Source organism: Ursus maritimus, unplaced genomic scaffold, assembly GCF_017311325.1.
Source record: "Ursus maritimus isolate PB19 unplaced genomic scaffold, ASM1731132v1 scaffold_15, whole genome shotgun sequence".
Taxonomy (NCBI): Eukaryota; Metazoa; Chordata; class Mammalia; order Carnivora; family Ursidae; genus Ursus; species Ursus maritimus.
This window is the reverse complement of record NW_024423897.1, coordinates 13,328,815-13,347,788: the sequence shown is the minus strand read 5'-3', so window position 1 is coordinate 13,347,788 and position 18,974 is coordinate 13,328,815. Positions and strand designations below refer to the sequence as shown.

Genomic DNA, 18,974 nt, shown 5'->3' with positions numbered 1-18,974 from the left:
AATGAATTAGACTGCCTACTTTTGTGTACTACAGATTTTATTCCTTCTGTTCTATTTATTTTATTTTTGTAGGCTTCCCAAAAGTCATCTGGGAATCTGGAATGTGGACTATTAATGATCACCCTGCGAGATTATGATAGATGCAGGTCCACTCAATTTTTTCAAGTTCCTTTTCCTTTAACTTCAGAAAAACACAAAATAAATGGGATAGGGAACAAATCAGGCTCAAATTCCAGTTCCAGCGTTTTCCCGCTGTAACATAAGGAGGGCTGTATTGTCATGGTTCTAATAGGTTCTAACTCACAAAAATCTTCTAACCCACAGTTTATCCATCTGTAAAATGTGATTATCCTTCTTATTTCATAGAAATTTTGAAAATTAAGGTTTCTCAAAAAATGGTAGTGACTTTCCGTGTCATTAATCAAAATAAATATATCCCAGTTATACATCAAAGGTATACTGCAATTTTTCAACTCCTGTTTTTCATTGACCTTTTTAAAAATATTTATTAGCTATCAAATGCGTAAAAGAACAGTGAATCCACATGCACTTTGATATCGTTGATTTCATATCGCGTAAATTCAAAAAGACAGTCCTTAGTTATACATACATTCTTACATGGTAAATCTTTGCTGCATACTTTACATACATAAATATTCATTTATACTAAATAGGACCCAGCAACTGTGTAAGAAAGACCGTGTGCTATTTCTCAACCACTGAAAACACATTACACACTCCTCAAGAAGGGAAGCACATGTATCTCTCCCTTTTTCCCTCTCCCTCTCTGGGTCTCTCTTTGTCTCTCCCTCTCTCTTTAAAGCTCAAAGACCTAAGTAGCATTTGATTTAATCAGGTTTTATTCCTGCCATGATTGCAGTAGACACAACAACAGCAACAACAAAATGGGAAACCCAGAGCTCCGGGATTGTGGCTATTTTTTAATTAAGAGGTATTTTGTCCAAAGCTGGGAATTTTAAAACTAGGACACATCTATAGCATTGCCACTTGGACTTAAGTAACCTAAGTAAAGAAAGTTCCATTAAAAACAAATTTCCGCCTAAGTGGTGATGATGATGATCCGCGTCAGTTCGGTAAATTAATAAGATAAAGCATTTTAATATGTGGCTCTCAAAGCTGGTTCATTAAATAGATAGGAAGAATTTTCTGGTCTGTTAGAAAATATGCAATTAAGATATGAAAATGAGAGCTGATCTTTCTGAGTAATCAGAAAATAATATATTTGTCAGGAAATATTACCTTTTTAGTGTTAAAAAAAGCAATTGGCAAAATGCTTTTATTCAGATTTGTTATAGAACAGAACTTTGCCTCCAACATCTAAAGTTTAACATAAAGCATCCAAAAAATCTGAAGGAAATGAGAAAAGTTGTGTTTTTCATATGCTCTGTAATTCTACAGATATTTCACCTGTAAATTTGGCAAGTACTTAAAATATTATGACTTTTAGAGGAACAAAGGTATCATTCGCTAATGAGTTCAGTTAGGAAAATGGTTTGCCACACAGGCATGCTAATGTGATTCAAGTAAACACTTAAAAGCATTCTTCCAACACATAAGCCAGATGCAAATTTACACAGCCTAGCAGATGAGCCCCACCAGTGTCAAAAGAGAGTGTTGGCTTAACAGTGCTTGAAAGAGCAATGGTTTACACAACTGACTGATGGGAGAATGCTTCAAGAGATCTTCAGTCTATTAACTCAAACATTCACTTGGAAAAAGAAAAAGAAATATGTATTTACAAAATAAGCCTTGAAGTTTCTCTGTAGGTCAAAGAATGCAAACAGAAAAAGTACTTAAATTTTATTTCTTGGAGCACAATATGTTCAACAGTGGTCAAGTTTACAGATTGGCGATTAGACTTTACAACCCAATAATTGGCACCTACTCACTTGTATTTAAAACTCTTGACATCTCTGCTTATTTTGTGATATTCCTTAAAATGGCCTACAAATCATTTCTTTAAAGATTAACGTTAAAAGTATTTCTTGAGAAATCTACAGTTGATGAAATGTTAACACCCTCACAAAACCAGACAATTTTTAAAGATTACCTTTGCAGAATTGTTTAAAAGCTGGCTATGTGACTATACTGTCCTTTGTGAAATCCAACTTATAAGAAGCAGGAAGATTCAATAATTATTTGAAAACAAAGGCTCCATCTTGGAAGGGATGAACAGCACACTCTCTAAAATACTACTTGCCCGATGTTGATGCTTTAGAAATTGGGAGGTAGGAATAAATGGGACTGTTTCCACAGAAAACAGTCACCTTTGAATTATCTATATCACAAGCCATACTATCCAGTATTTTCCTTTAGCAGAATAATAATGCAGAATAAAACAGCCCTTAATTTCCATTATTATTCACTCTATTTTCATGGAAAATGCAAAACCTAACCCAGTGTTAGATGAGCATGAGATAAAAATATATCAAATCCTCTTTAAATCTCTATTTTGAGGAGCATGTGTGGCTAAGTGGGTTAAGCGTCCAACTCTGTGGTTTCGGCTCAGGTTGTGATCTCTAGGTGGTGGATGGATGGAGCTCTGCTTCAGGCTTTCCATGCTCAGCACAGAGTCTGCTTGAGATTCTTTCCCCTTCCCTCTCCCTTTCCCTTTGCTCTCTCTCTAAAATAAATAAATAAATAAATAAATAAATAAATAAATAAATAAATATCTCTATTTCAAGTATGTTTGATAATGTACGTTATATATTAGTGCATAGATAAATACACATCAATTGAGCAAATCAAGTAGATGGATTAAATTCTCATGATGCAACTATCATTTCTATCTAAAATAAAAAATAAAATAGCTGAATGAAGCATGGCTTTTAAAAACTACCTATTTAATTTTAAAAAACTTCATGGAAAAGTCTGCAGATAAACATTTTAAAAAATGTTTTTGATTCGATGGTCTTGTACCAATTAGGCACTGAATTATTATTGATCTTTAGAGGAGCAATCTTAAGATGCTTAATCACTAAAGCCTTACTTTTTAAGCATATACTTCCGGAATTATAATTAGGCAGCCACAAATAATTTATAGGAAGCTATTCTGTGGCATTGTCTCTATATGTAAATGTGTGATACTATTATTACTAACCACCAATTAAATAGCTACCTTTCTAAATAAGGAATAGCCAAATCATATTAACCTGAAATGTATATTAAAATATCAGTATTTCTGATTTTTTCCTGACAACTTAAAACTAAATAATTGATTTGGCTATTATTAATTTATCCATAGTATCAAACACTGTGCTAGGTGCTCATTCCTCCCCCATTTCACAGTCTGTTTCAACTTTTGGTCTTTCTAAATATTTTCATCATCTGTGTCAATAAAACTGGTGTGAAGACGCCAAAGCACATTTTATAAAAATAAAAATCAGAGCTGGAAAATGTTTTTCAACTTCCTCATACTTCCTCTAGCGTGGCCTGCCTTCTACTCTCTGTGAAGATGCTTCAGGTCCTCTCATCATGTCAGAGCATCCACTCAAGAATTTCCAAAGTCTCTTCTGCACAGCTGTCAAGGTCCTATGCAATTAAGCTTCACCCTACGTATTCATACCCTGCATATTCATACCCTATATAGGCACCCTACCATTCCAATCCACTCACATTAGCTGTAAAATCTTAGAAATTATATAATCCATCTAGTTCTTAGTTGCTGCATTTGTAAAAGAAAGTGATAATACTATTATCTAGTTCATAGGGTTTTTGTGAATATTAAGTGAGATATACACACTGTAAATTTATATTTTTGCAATATTATTATTGCTAACGTGCAATGATTTTCTTCATGTTGTCTATACCCTACTGCCCTTTCCCACAGAACTGTTATTTCCCACCTATTCAAATCGCACTGGTCCTGTTTGTTCAGCTCAACTCTCTCTTTCATGAAGTCTTCTACAAATTCCACCCACTCTGACCGCTTAGCTTGTTATTGTTGCAAAAATCCACATTTTAACTAGAGGCCAGTCAGTTGCATAGTGCCCGTGTCAGTTATGCAGAAAGCTTTTAAACATGCAGATTCCTGAACCCAATTCCAGACCTACTGAGTCAGACTCTGGATATGGACCTTAAAAATATGAATATTAAGACTAGACTCAGGTGGTTCTACCGTAAAGGGAAGTCTGAGAATCACTGTAAAAATTTGGTTCTCAACTTTTTATTTTGATTTTTCTAGCTGAAAGACACACCACTCTCCTCTCCCACCATCTGAAATATTCTTCTCTCCATCTACCCTCACCTCCCTCTTCAGCAGTAAAATTAAGCTTTCTTGATTCTAGACTCAGCCCCTGTGTAAGAACCATTTCACATCCTTCCACAATCTAGCTTAATTGGCATAGTGCTGCTTAAGTTAGCACTTGACAAATATTTCCTTGTAGCTTGATGTCCTGGAGTCCTTCAACTACCCATTCAACAAATTCATCCATTCCATACCTGTCGAGCATCTATTAATTGTCAGGCATTGTGGTAGGTACTGTCCATGCATCTCTGATCTTCTCCTATCACTTACTTTTCTGTATCACTTTTCTCAGATATATGTAGATTCACCTTTAAAACTTCATTAATTGTTGCTATTGTGTTAGGAGAGAAGTTATTTTATCTTCAATTGCCAATTACTTCTAAGTTAAGACCTCTTGGCAAGTAAGTGGGCAGTAAGTGCCAAATTATACAACAAGGAAAAATGAGACTTGGCATAAAAAAGCAGATAGAATGCTAACAAAACGAGCACCAGCAAGAGCCAATGGGCTAAAGACATTTCTATATTTTTCCATATAAATAGGGACAGGATAATATAAACCCATTTCTCTCCTTGTTTAATAAAATACGCATTTTGTAAATAAAATGTACAACTGGAAGCAACATATAAACCTTGCGTTTGTGGGCACCTGGGTGGCTCAATCGGTTAAGCCTCTGCCTTCAGCTCGGGTCATGATCCTGTGATCCTGGGATCGGGTCCCACATGGACTCCTTGCTCATCAGGGAGCCTGCTTCTCCCTCTCCCTCTGCTGCTCCCCCTGGTTCATGCTCGTTCTTTCTCTCTCCCTCTTTCTCTCTCACAAAAATAAATAAATACTAAAAAAAATCTTCTGTTTGTGTCTTTTAAAAACTCATAACCATCCTTCCTCTTATTCCTCTTTTAACTGTTTCTAAGTATTTTTGTCATCTGAAAAATATAAGTTGATTTTGGAAAAACTGAGTAATATCAGAATAGAAACAGAGTAAAGAGTAGCTGTGTAAACATAAGTCAAGTTGATTTATAATTTTTTTAAATTTCCACTTATATGCTATTTAAATCCAGTTCTCTATTTTGTATATGATTTGTATATTATTGTTAATGATGCATAAGTAAAAGTAAATATGTTTATTTTCAAATAATTGATAGCTAGAATTAAGACTAGCAATCTATAAAATGTATTTTTAAATTGTTTTTGAAAAAATACAGAGTGAATAAAAAATAAAATGTCAGTACATTCATGTGTATGTTTGTAAGATCAGAGAAAAACACACATCGGTTCACATTAGTGGTAGTAGAGATGTGTATTTTTTTTTAAGAAAGCATAATTCTGGAAAAATATTCATGGTGCATTAAGTGAAAATGTAGACTATAAAATTCTCTCTACAAAATAAGTGCAATGTGTCAAATATGAATAAACAAATAGATGAGAACTAGAAGGTAATATAGACCAATTAAAGTACAGTTTTAATGAAGTGATGGGGGTGTGGATAATTTTTGCTTTTGATGTTTGTTGGCATTTTAAAATTGTTTTGTCACAAAGTACCACCAAACATAAATGAAAATCGTGATTATGCAAAAGATCATTGAGAAAAATCTCAAAAACAAATCTCCTCTTTTCTCTTTGGTTGGAGATAAAACCACAACACCATTCTTTACACCAATGGTTCTCAACCAAGGACAATCCCCTCACCCTACATGACACATTTAACAATTTCTGGAGACATTTTTCGTCTTCACAACAGCAGGAGTACTTCTGGCAGCTAGTTGGTAGAGGCGAGGATGCTGTTAAACATCTTACAACACACATGACAGCCCCCTTACAACAAAGAAGTTTCTGGTCCAAAGTGACGATAATGCTGAGGGTAAGAAATCTTGCTATAGAATGACCAGAAAACAAATCAGTGCCCTTTCTGAAAAATTAACATATACACATGCCCCTCCCATACGGCTAAGGAAAATACTTTATCTGACTTCCATTCTTAAAGGAATTCCCACAACCATTTAATTATTTGAGTGGGGGTTGAGAGGAGTGCACAGAAGTACCCATGATACGCTACAATATGAAACCTGAGATATTTCCTTAACCTGCTTTCTCTTGCAGAGTAAGCCCATAGTCATGTATTTATTTCATGCCATAGTTAAGCAAGAGCATTGTTCAGGGTACCCATAAAGAAACAGCAAAAAAAATTGTTCTAAGAGTTAACCAAGAAAAAAAATAGATTTATAAACTGTAATATCAAGTGGCATAGATGTTTAAAAGTAGGTAAGTCTTCTAGACATGTAATCTTTATAATGAGTCTCATTTACACTACGTGGGATGGAGGAAGGAAAGATCCGGGAAGAAAAGAAAAAAAATTCAACCACCTTTAAGAGAATTATTTGCAAGAGCAATTTATCAGAAATCAGACAAATGTGTTCTCAATGGAAAGAAGTTCAACTGAAAACGAAGTCTTCATAATAAAAAAAATAAGGAAAAGAGTGTGGTCTTTTAACATAGTGGCCACCCACAGCCCATAACCACTGAGCTTATGGTTCTTAAACATATACCAGCCAGTATTTTCTGGCAATTATTGGCCTTAATGGTTATCTGACAGATTCTTCTGGAGCAACAAGAAAATTATTCTCAGTACCCATTCATAATGAAAGAAATTATGACACAAGAAATATCCTGAATTCTTCAAGGTCTTATGTAAATCTTCCTTTATTACACGGTTTAAATTATGCTCAATAGATGTAATTTAACATATTAGTTTCTCAAGGATGGGGACCATTTCTTACATTTAATATGCACTGAATAAAGTACCTACCTGGAATCAGTTTAATAAAATTAAGATTTTTTTTAAGGTGGAAAGAGTGAGGAATATCATCTTATGAAGGATTAGTTTATCTGGTCTATCCACTATTTCAAAAAAATAGAATAAAAACAAACACTACAACAAAACAGGGTCCTCAAGGAATGAAAATGATTTTTCTTTTTTAAATGAGGCCTTGCTACTTTTAAAACTGCAGTATAATCATATGGCTAAGATTAAGGGATGTGAAATCAGTCATTTGCTAGCTGTGTGACCTTGAGCAAGTCACTTAACCTCTCTGGGCTTCAGGTTCCTCTTTTGCAAGTAGGTTGATACTAGCCATCTCACTGTTTTTATAGGAAGATTGGATGAGATAATGTAAATCAACAGGATACTTACATGAGTTAAAAATTCAATAAGCATTAACTGCAATTATTTTATTATATAGTGTTATGATGACAATGAAAAATGTTGGGTACCATACAAGAGGAGGAAAGGGGTAAGAGAGTGGGAAGGAGAAGAAGAAAAAGGAGAGAATATGACAGCTTGCTAAAAGTTGGGGAGGAGGCCTCCTTCTAAGCATAATTTATTTAGAATTAAGTGTGCCTGTGGCCAGTGAGTGTTCTCATACCCTTCACTATGCTTCATGCTTCCTAGCTATCCTTCTAAGTGTCCCAGGTAACCTCACTTACCCACTCTCCACAGAAGCCAATTTTAACCTCCTCTATTCTCGACAGAAAGGGTCTCCCATGTCAGAGACAATAGAAGGTCTTCCATCAAGCAAGCCTTTAGCTTCCTGTCCTGCCACCCTACCTATCCCTTGCATTGTATCTGCAACCTCCTCCCTTTTAAAGGAAATTTCTCCAAATTATATATCATCCCTTTTAGCAATTACTCCTTCCCTACTGCCCTTCAGATTCAAATTTTTCAAAAGTATAGTTTCGAACTACTAGAACACTCTAGGTTTACCAGAGAGCTCCTGTTACTACTATACTTGGAAGCTAAGTCTGAGAGCTTATTTCAGTTGATCATTGTGGCATGCGACACTGCTAACCACCCTCTTCTTTCTGTTTTTTTTTTTTTTTTAAGATTTATTTATTTTTGTGAGAGAAAGACAGAGAGCATGAGCAGAGGGAGGGGCAGAGGGAGAAGGAGACAGAGAATCTCAAGCAGACTCCCAGTCAAACAAGCAAATGAGGTGGTCATATCCCACAACCCTGAGACAGTGACCTGAGCCGAAACCAAGAGTCAGAGGCTTAACTGACTGAGCCACCCAGGTGTTCCACTTCCTTTTTTTTTTTTTTTTTTTTTTTTAAGATTTTACTTATTTATTTGACAGAGAGAGACAGCGAGAGAGGAAACACAAGCAAGGGGAGAGGGAGAAGTAGGCTTCCTCCTGGGCAGGGAGCCAGATGCAGGGCTCGATCCCAGCACCCTGGGATCATGACCTAAGTCGAAGGCATACGCTTAATGGCTGAGCCACCCAGGCGCTCCTCCACTTTCTTCTTTTTGAAACTCTCTTGTACCTCAGCTTCCAAAACATTCTAATCTGCAGGCTCTCTTTCTAACCATCTGCTGCTTAGCTATTTATTAATCTTTGTGACTCGTTTTCACTATTCCTCCGCTTAAATTACAGTGCTCACCAGATCTCCACTTGTAGTTGTCTTGTCACTTTCCCTATTCAATTGTACCCATTCATACTGTTGTAAGTACTACTTACATGCTGACAATGTCCAAGTTCATCTCTCTAGTCATTACTTTTTACATAGCTCTAGACCTATATTTTCCAATCTCCAATGGGAGATTTCATGTCTGTAGAAAAGTCAACATATCCCAAACTGAGCTCACTGTCTGTCCATACGCCTAACCCCCCACCCCGCCTCCAACTTGGCTGCCCTTTTTGTGTCCTCCATGTCAATAAATGGTGCCATCAGAAATCTGGGATTCACCAAGTCCTTTTATTTCTACCTTGTAAATGTCCCAGTTTTACATCTTCTCTTTTACATCCCTGCCTCAATTCATCACTCTTCCTGGATTTTTGCAATGAGTTTTCATCTTATCTCCCACCCTTAGGTTTTGCTTAACTCTGTATTTCAGAAACATCTTCCTGAAGTGTGAATTTGTTCATGCAATTCTCCTAGTCACATCCTTCTGTGGGTCTCTACAGTCTTCAAAACAAAATTTAAACTCTTCAGCAAGCTGCAAAAATGATCTTTATAGGTTAATCACTGCCTATGATCTCAATACCAGCTCTTACCACCTCCTTACTCCCACTCCCAACCCCAGCCATTTAATGCTACTTGCAAATCCTTAACCCCATTTATCTTTCCTGGTTTTTTTCTTCTATGTGCCATTATTTCTGCTTGGAACATCTATCCATAGCCCTCTAACCCCATCTTCACCTAGTAATTTCTATGTAATATCTCAGTATTCTGTATTCCCAATATACCCTGTTTATTTCTTCCTTCAAAGCATTTATAAACCTGCATTGTGCATTGTGATTCTTTCTACATTGGTTAAACAGTGAATGCCTTGAATTTGAGGCCTATGAGTCTATGCTCTGTTTCTCCCCATATATGGTACAGTATCTAGTGAATAACAACAAATTGCTGCAATGAAACAAATAGTTCACCCAATATTTGCAGCATTCACAAGGAGTCAAACATCCAGCCAACCATTGTGTATAGAGCAAAATCACATGGGGGGATATACTATAATTCTGCCTACATGCAGTTTATAAACAGGATCAGGAAGCTAGAATGAATATGTAACATATATAGCAATTTGAAGCGGCAAATACCAAATGAATGGTGAAACCAACAAGTGACAAAGGAACCCATGGGAGATACAGACCACTAGGTACTCAATTGGCTGCTCATAAAAAAAGTTTTAGAGAAAAGAGAAGTATAAGTATAGTAAGAGACTACAGAAGAATTAAGAATAGTGAACACCTAGATGCTAAGTTCCATGAGGTCGGGGGACAAATCAGTCTTGTTCATCGTTCTGTCTCTAAGGCCTAACAACATGGCTGGATCATAGTAGCCGCTAACTAAGCATTTGTGTTGAATTGAATTTTAACTTTGCATCTGGTGATGCAAGAAAACATCTGTTAAAAAAAAAAAAGAAAGAAAAGCAGCACTTTTTCTCTTTCGCCATTCCATAAAAAGGTAATTTGTGTGTGTGTTTACTAGAACTATTTCCTCAAAAGTGAAATATTGCTTCCCTCTTTGGTTGGCAAATGTGTTGTTTCAAGATGGAGAAGTATCTGCTTTAAATGAAGAGAAAGCTATTTCGGTCCATAATTCTCAGAGCCAATTTTGGATCTTAAAATGCACTTTTCATCAAAGAGTGTTAACAAAAAGATTCCTGCCAATGTAACCAAGACATCTAAAAATATTTCATTCTAAAGCCAAGCTTTCCGCTCAGGAACATTCTAATTGAAATCGCATTCTTCCAAAGATCTAGCATTGGGCTAGTCGTCACCTGAATAAGCTACCATCCTCACCCTCCTGAGTCAGACTCACAACTGCAGGATATTTAGGAATTCTGCATTTTCCTGACATTTATGCTGGATTTCCAAGTTTTCCTGGAACTTCTTTGTACTCAACAGAGCTACTGTAATAAACCAAACCAGCAACACATATAACTGAGTTGGAAATCAATTTAACATGTCCCCTCTCATTTCAAACATAAAAATACCCTGAGACCTGGTAATATCAGTTATTGACCCAAGTACATTTAGGGCACAGCTGGACTAGATAGAGTCTCTTGAGTGATAGCCTTTACTCAGTCTTCCACATAAGCTATGTTCATGGAACATCAATAGTTTCACATATATTGTTTTATTAATTCTAGTAGTCACCTGAGATAGGTAAAAAGAGACTGTGCTTGCCCTTTAACAGGTGAGGATTCTGAGCCTCATCTGTCTGTGAATTCCCTCAGGATGACCGAGCAGCAGAAGCAGAACTAGTATTCAAGACTCTTGACTTGGTTTAGAATTTCTATTATTGTCATTTACCAGGAGCATCAAATTGACAAAGGTCTCTTCCTTCAGTACAAATGAGTCACTGACAATCTAAATGGGCTGATGTCTACCATCCCTTAAAGGAAGATTTGCTATAGTAAAAGAAAGTTACAATTACCAGAGGTCGCTGGTCACAAAAGATAATGAGACAAAAACATGTATGTTAATTAATTTTGAGGTTTCATTTAAATAATCATTCTTTCAGAACTAAAAATAATCAAAAGATACTAATACTTTAAGACCTGTATACAGGGGGCAATATGCCATGAACACCTTTTTTTTTTTTTTTACACACACCAGTGATGAAATTTCCCATCTGTTGCTTCAAATCAAATAAGCATACTTAAAAATAACATACATTGCAAAATTTTTCTTTGAAGGATTAATTTAAAGTCACTCTGTTAGCTGAAATAAGTGTTAATTTTTCAACAAGTAAAAATGTGTCTGGACAAGTCCACATGTGTTAGCAGTAGGCTAAGAAAGGAAGCTGGCATGGGATTTTTAACACTTGGTTCTAATCATTAATGCTGCAGTACTGGCCTATTTACAACCTGACATTTGTCTTTGCACTTTCAACATCCCATGATTTTTAAGCAACAGTAAACAGCGTTAAGACATGACACCTCGCCTTAGCTGGTGTCTATATTTTGACTAGCAGGTTTTGGCATTGTGTCCAGCTCAGGTGCCTCCCCAAAATGCTGCATGCATTTCAGGGAAAAAAACAAAACAAAACACTACTCTAAACAACTGGGGGATATAACACATCTAAGTTCTTAGCTTAGCAACCTTCACAGCAAACTCTAACCCTCTCATCGTCTGTCTGGACTCTATTTCCTAATTTTTCCATAGAATACCATTTTGTGATGTTGTTATGTAAAAACAACATAAATAAATCAAAAGGCAAGAGAATCTAATTTAACCACACGTAGGACACACAGAACCACACCTGATTTCTATACAACTTTGTTTCTAGCAACACAATTTAGATTCATATGTTTGGGACTTGGGAGATACCCACATTAGGACATTTTTAAATTGTTATGGTAAAATTCCAAATTTAAATTGATGAAAGACCTCCATAATCCCACAAAAGTGAATATCTGTGTATCTGAGAAATTAGTTTCCCAAGGAAGACGTATTCTCTAGACTACGGGGGATTTTCATAATATGTGGGAAATCTGTGGTTCTGAATCACCTAATATTGTCTCAGTCTGTGTATCCTATATATCAAAAACCTCCCCAATAATTAGAATATAAGAAGATACACATGGCATTAAAACATTGCTGAAACTGTTGAATATTCCCTGGAGTAGTCGTGAGATATTTTATAACCTTGTGATGCCTCAGGACTATCAACTGTCTTTGGAGAGTGTATAGGGAGAAGGCTGGTCTTGAGCTTGGTCTCTATTTGAATTCAGAGAATATGAAAATTTGCATAATGTTGAGAGCATATCCACTGCCTAGTACTTTGGCTCTCTTGAGTTACTTAATAAGTGTCCTAACTTTCAAGTCCCCATGGCTGGCTTAGAAGTGTTTTGTATAAAACTTTACACACGACATCCTCTTATTTAAATAGTTCATTTCATTTCTAGGAAGAACCATGCCACGACACGATCTTCTGAAATGTGTTGTGTGCTTTCAGGATTGAAAGTAACACTTACATTCAAATGTGGCCTTTCTAGAGAGACTTTTCCAAAGGAGAAAACTTCAAAAACAGAGTAGAAAAGTCACTGGAGAAACAGGTAAGCAGCCCAAGTAATCAGGGGTATCTGGGACATTTAATGTTTTGTATGTCTGCAGTGCCCCAACATGGGCAGCAGGGGGCGCTCCTGCATGAAGCAAACCCCCCACAAGTGTCCCTGGTCGGGAACACCGAGGCTTTTCCTCTTAGCATTTGCCCCAAGTCCAACAAGGTAGCCAATAAGGAGTGCTGTTATCCATAAACTGTACAAGCTTAGAAGATGAGGTGAATAACACTGCAGAAGTGACTGGCTAGGGCACATGGTCTGAGCTTGCCTTTAGAAAAGAGGGTGACCAAGTTTTGTTATTTATTTTGGTGGGCAGCCCACGTTAAAAGAGCTGGTGAACAATTGTGGGAGCAGGTGATTGCCATCAGCTGTAAAGAGGCCATCTCTGAAAGCAACAAGTGGACATCAGTATCCCAGGGTCATTTATTCAGCCTCTTTGTGACAGTTTAGTTTGTAGTTATATTCCCTGTGAAATATCAAATCAAAACGTTTCCCTCTTTTCCTGACCCCACCCCAAACTCAGAAAATCCTTGATGAATCTGGTTTCCCACTAAGCCTTAAGACATGTGGCTTCTGCAGGGGATCTTCTGCATGTTGCTGTGTTTTGCACCTGAATTATGATGCATTTTACTTTCTCTGTACCAATTCCCAAGTATCCAAACCAGGTCGGAAAAATCGTTAGGGACCAAAAGCAAAGGCTTTGAAACCTCAAACACAGTGGGCTCCAAAGCAAAATCCCAGCCCTCAGCCCCACTTCATACACATACTTATGCATACACCACCCCCACGAACCGGCTCCTTTCTACTTCCTGTCCCCAAATGAAGGTCTGAGGAGACACAACTATAAATCTCAGTACTCACCATATTGACTTCGGAAACCATATCAATGCTGGCGATGTCAATGTTCATTCCCACGGCCACAGGGGGACCTGAGAACCAAGATAGCCAGCCATGTGATTTCTCAGAACTTCATTCATTCTCAGCAAGAGTTGTCCCCGGGGCATGGGGTATTCTGCCTCAAATCCCTCCCCCGCTGCTCACCCTTACATTCTTCACTTCTCTGCTCCTTTTTAAAAGGAGTGCCCGGCACTCCTCTAGGAAATGCTCTATGGAACGTGTACACACGTGCCCTCGTGGAAGAGGAATTCCAATTCTATCTACATATGTAGATGTCTCAGTATGCGAAAACACACAACTCACAGAAGCCCCGACAAGCCCAGTCTAGCCCGAGGGAATTTTTATATATTGCACTAAAACCCCCTCCTCCTTCTTTCCACCCCCTTCCGTAAAGCAGGTTTTAACTCCTTGAGCTTCCTAATAAGAGTCTAAACCAAAATTAAATGGGCACATCAGTGTATCTAAGGCTGCAGCAAGAGGTCCCTAGCCCTTCTCCCACTTACCCTCCCCATCTTCTAGCCCTCCCCAACCCCTTCCCTCCCACCGCCTCAAGCAGTGGGGCTTTCAGGACTGGATAACATCCAGATACCAGCCACTTTAAACCATTGCCAGAACTCTTCCAAAGTAGGCGGGCACAGGGGATTAATGTCACTTTTCAACCAATTGCCTGCACATTTTGTTCTCAAAAATGTTCACGATGGCCTCCAGTAAGCCAGGTTCTCTGGGCACACCATTAACTAAACTTAAGAGGTTTGTATCTCAATGAATCAAAGAAAGTGAAGCCAAGGATTTCAGCAGTGGAGCTAAAGAACAGCAGTCACCTATACACTCTAAGAGGGTCTCATTGAGAGACCCTCTAAGTGCTGGATAGCAACAAATCGGCTTAAGTTTGGATCACTTGCTCAATATGGTAACACAGAGACACATTCGATATACTACGTGCAGCCAACAATGAGGGAAAGGGAAGACACAGCGCGCACAAAGCTCACAAGGCAGCTTAGGCTATAGCTGGGCTGTTTCTTATTTCCAAGGCAACCCCATTACCTCCAAAATCTGGTCTCAGACGAATGTCATAGCCTTTCAAGAGTCTATCCACTGTCTCTTTAACCAGCGACATATTACTAGGGTCATTGACACTAAGGAAAGAAAAGACAATAAACAGGCATCAATAAGGCAGCAGGCACAGCGTCTTCAGCATCTATCTGATCCTCACTACAGATCCCTGATCACAGAGGTATGCAGACAGAGCCCTTCAAAGTGAAATGAAAACGAGAAATGCTGGGCACACTTACCTCTGCGCACAGACAGCGGCGATTATTAAGGGGAATGACCAAATCCCAAAGTAGCCCTTTTTCCGGACTCTCCACATCCCTTTAGTTTTTGATGGGATTGAGGGTTTCACTGAAGAGAGGAGATCCAACTTAGTCTGCCCAGTGCAGTAATTCTAATGTGAAGCGCATGCGCACGGTGTACCAAAACATCAAAGGGGCAGCGGCGGCTGCCTGGGACCGAGCAGATTTTCTTGCTAAGAAAAAAAAAAAAAAAATTAAAGGGGAAAAAGGAAAAACATATATATGTATAACATATACATATTCTAATAATATAGGAAAGTTACCCCCCAGGAGAACCCAGAGTAAAATCTTTGTTTTCCTTTCGTTAAGACAAAAACAACTAGAGCGTCTGGTAAGTTTTGGTAGTTCCTGGAGGCAGTTTTGCACCTCACGGGTTTTTGGGGCGTGTATGTGTGTTTCCTCTTAAATACGCAAAACCAGATAGGGAATTTAAAAGATACCAGGTGTGGAGTGCTAGTGGAAAAGGGGTGGCTGGGAGCCCACTTCTGGTATCAGCAAGCCTAGGAGGAGAGGAGTTTGAACTTTATTTCCTGGCGAATAGCATTCCCCCCTGCGTGGGGCGAGATGTGTGCTGGAGATGGGGGTTGTGCGGTGGGGGATGGGGGAAGGGACGGTGGGTGCAGTAGTCAAAGGGGGAGGGAAGAAAGAAACCAATGGGAGAAGTGCTGAGCAATCCGTCGGATTTGGGGCGGGGGGGTGTAGGGGAGTAAAGAATAAAAAAGAAACGGAAAAATAAAAAAAGAAAGAAGAAGAAAGGAAGAATAAAATGATGCCTGGTCTCTTCTAGGAGTCAAGGAGCAAGCTTTTCTTCACTACTCACGAGCGATTCCTTTCTCCTCCTTCTCACCCTTTGCCCCCTATTCCCAGAGAAGAAAACCTCGGGGTCCCGGTTTCTTGCCGTGTGACGTGCCTGACCCGCTAGTCCTGATTATTTATAGAAGGTGGAGGGGGGGCGAGGGGAGCAGAAAGGCAACGCTGTCTCTCCAGGTTTCGGTCTGATTCTGCATTGGGAAATTATTAGTGGGGAGGGTGGGGTTTGGATGAGGGGGGTGATGGGACAGCAAGCCTGGGGAACGCGGGTGGCTAGCGCCTGACCCCGGGTGCCGGGGGCAAGAGGGCTGGAGCGGCGATACCGTGCAGCAGGGACAGGTAGCCCTGGGGGGGCGCCCCAGGCGGACACCCCCCCACACACGCCCCCTCGGAGCACGCGCACAGGCGCGCGCACGTGCAGGCACTCTCCCAATCCGCCTCCCGCCCCTCCTTACCTCCCGGGCCTGCGCCCGCCGCCCACTCTTGCCGCGGGCGGAGCAGGCCCCCCGGAGCTCTGTCCCAGCTGGAGAGGGCCAGTGGCGGGTAGGGACTCCTGGCTGTTCAGGGATTGAGTGTGGCTCGGGGTGGGAAAAACCAGAGCGGTCCCCAGAAGGTGGGAAAATGAGGAAGGGGCCTAGGGGCGTCTGGGGGCCCGGCGTTCTCCCTCTGTCTCCGCTCCACCTCGTCCTCGCTCCCCTTCCCAGGGCAGAGAGACACTCAGACCCCGAGGCTGCCTCTTCCCTCCCGCCTGAGGCTTTGCCCGGCTCCCCTCGGCCGCCGGGACCCGGAGAAGGCAGCGAGCGAGCTCGGAGGTTGGAGAGGGAGGGAGATACTTAATTCACGCCCGAAATGTTTCCTCAGCTCGAGGGAGAGAGACGTGCCACGGGTGCCGGGAGCTGCTTCAAGGCTGGGGTGTCTGGGTGTGTGAAGGAGCCGGAGCCCGAGGCCAGGACGAATGACTCTCCCAGTACTCCCGAGTTATCTTGGAGCGGGGGAGGAAGGAGGAGGGGATGTAGGGCAGGTGCTCTCGCTGCCCCTTCCCCCTCTCCTCGGTGAAGAACGGGAAAAGCAAAGCCCAAACCTACATTCTGGACCGAGAGCAGTTTTCGCTTCTAACTCCTATCGCTGATCATCGTTAACCATTAACTGAACGCCTACTACTTGCTAGGAGTGCTTTATTTATTAATTCTTACAACAGCCCTAGGATGTAGCCATCACCTCAGTTCCTTCATGGATTTAGAAACAGGCGCACTGAAGCGAAGGAACTTGCCCAAGGTCACCTAGGAGGCTAGAGGTGGAACCCGAATTGGACTCCAAAGCCAGTGTCCCTAACCATTAGACTAGACACCCTTGGCCCCCCAGTCCGTGACCATGACGGCTGCTGGCCCTCAACTGCAGCAGAGCTCCCCGGGCCCGCGGAGCCCTCGGCGGCTGCGGGAGGAGCGGCAGCGCGCGGTCCCACGCTTGCATGGCCCGAGTCTGAACAGAGGAGAGGCGCCCGCCGCGCGCAGCAGCGGTAGTGGGCCGGCGGTGCTCCGCAGACTAGCAGTCTCCGCCGCACCCGGGACTCCTCAGGGTCCTGGTCCCAGCCAAGCTCCTGACCCATTTACCTCTTGACCACCTCCCTCCTTCCCCCTCACCCCGCGTAGGTCAGAGGGTCATCCTGGGGCGGCTCGGGAAATGACTCCTAGGGGAGGGTGGAGGCGGGAGGGCTTCGAGGCGGGAATCCGACAGCTCCCCTAGGAGGGAACGCGAGCGGGAAGGGAGAGCTGTGTGCCTTCACTAGGGGAGTTTCTGAATTTGAGACAGGTAAAACAACGCCATAAACCATGCAGTTCTACAGCCCGGCGTTCTGCGGGGCTCCAGGCTCGTAGGAGTCCGTTGAGAGACAGACGGACGGGGAGAGAGAAGGAGAGAGAGAAAGATGATATCTGTAACTCTCCCATCTGTAAGTATTCCGGTTGAGAGTTCCAAAGATAAAATACAGATCCATGGCAGAGGAAAATTGCCAGTTTTCCTCTCTTTTTACACTTATATACAGTGGGAATTCTTCACACAAGCTAACATATTGAAGGGAAAACAAAGTTTAGGTTACTAGCATTATATCCATAGGATTCCTTAATCAGTTTGAACCCCAGCTAACTAACTGGTGAAAACTCAGGAAACTTGTCTTTTTCTTGAAAACACCCCAAAACAGGATTTTCCTTTTGACCATTAGTTATCCATGTTGCACTTTCTGCACTGTTAGCTTCTCCTACTTAAGACTCCCTTCAGTTTGGGTTGAAAGAAAAGTACTCAGTAAACAGAACAATACCACAAATACTGTCATCCAGCGGTAATAAAAATAACCCAGTGAACAGTTAAACAAGTACTTATGGAAGCCTTGCCTTATACAGAAAATTAAGGGCAAGGAGGGCAAAGAGTTAAAATAAAGGTAACTTGCATCTGAGCAAGTAAAACAATAGCACAGTGCAAACTGTGAGTTTCAAAGGAACTGGAGGCAGAACTTTGGGTTCAAATTCCAGTTTGAATACTTAGTACCTTTGTAACTTGGATAGGTCAGTAAACAAGTCTAAGCCACAGCTCACTCTTCTGTAAAAATGAGAATGGTACTTGTACCTTCTCCGTTTGATTATAGAATGATATAAATATATGTGTAGCATTTGGTATGAAATTAACAAATACTAACAATTTTTCATGAATAAAGCATAATGAGTGGACAGGAAAACAAGGTTTAATAACGTTAATATATAAAGACTGAGTGGACATAAATTTAATGCAATTATCACAGACTGACTTGAGAAGAGAGGAGCTGACATTTCAAGGGAATTAAGATAAGGTTAAGAAGCAATGTATTAAAGGCAATCAAAAAGAAATGATAAAAGAATATTTTCTTTGTGTGGTAACATCGCAGGGATATCTCTTACCAATAGATATTACTAACATAATCAAAGAGATATTTCTACTACTTATAACACCTGAGATCAACTTATATCTAAAATGAGTCTTATTGTACAGCAGAATCAACACTAGAACTTCTCTCTGGAAGACTGATAACACTGCCTGGGCATGTGAAAATTGGAACAA

General features: G+C 40.3%; 1 protein-coding gene across 3 annotated transcripts in view; it reads right to left on the bottom strand.

Moving 5' to 3' along the window:
- GABRB2 (gamma-aminobutyric acid type A receptor subunit beta2) overlaps positions 1 to 15,596 on the bottom strand; it is a 227,343-nt gene extending 211,747 nt beyond the window's left edge. For all 3 annotated transcript variants that reach the window (XM_008692411.2, XM_008692414.1, XM_008692413.1), the window contains exons 1-3: positions 15,018 to 15,596; positions 14,770 to 14,861; positions 13,690 to 13,757 (exon numbers count right to left, since the gene is read on the bottom strand). In XM_008692411.2, coding sequence (XP_008690633.2) covers positions 13,690 to 13,757; positions 14,770 to 14,861; positions 15,018 to 15,094 — 237 coding nt within the window. In that variant the 5' untranslated portion in view covers positions 15,095 to 15,596. The remainder of the gene's footprint in view (positions 1 to 13,689; positions 13,758 to 14,769; positions 14,862 to 15,017) is intronic.
- Between the last annotated feature and the right edge of the window lie 3,378 nt (positions 15,597 to 18,974).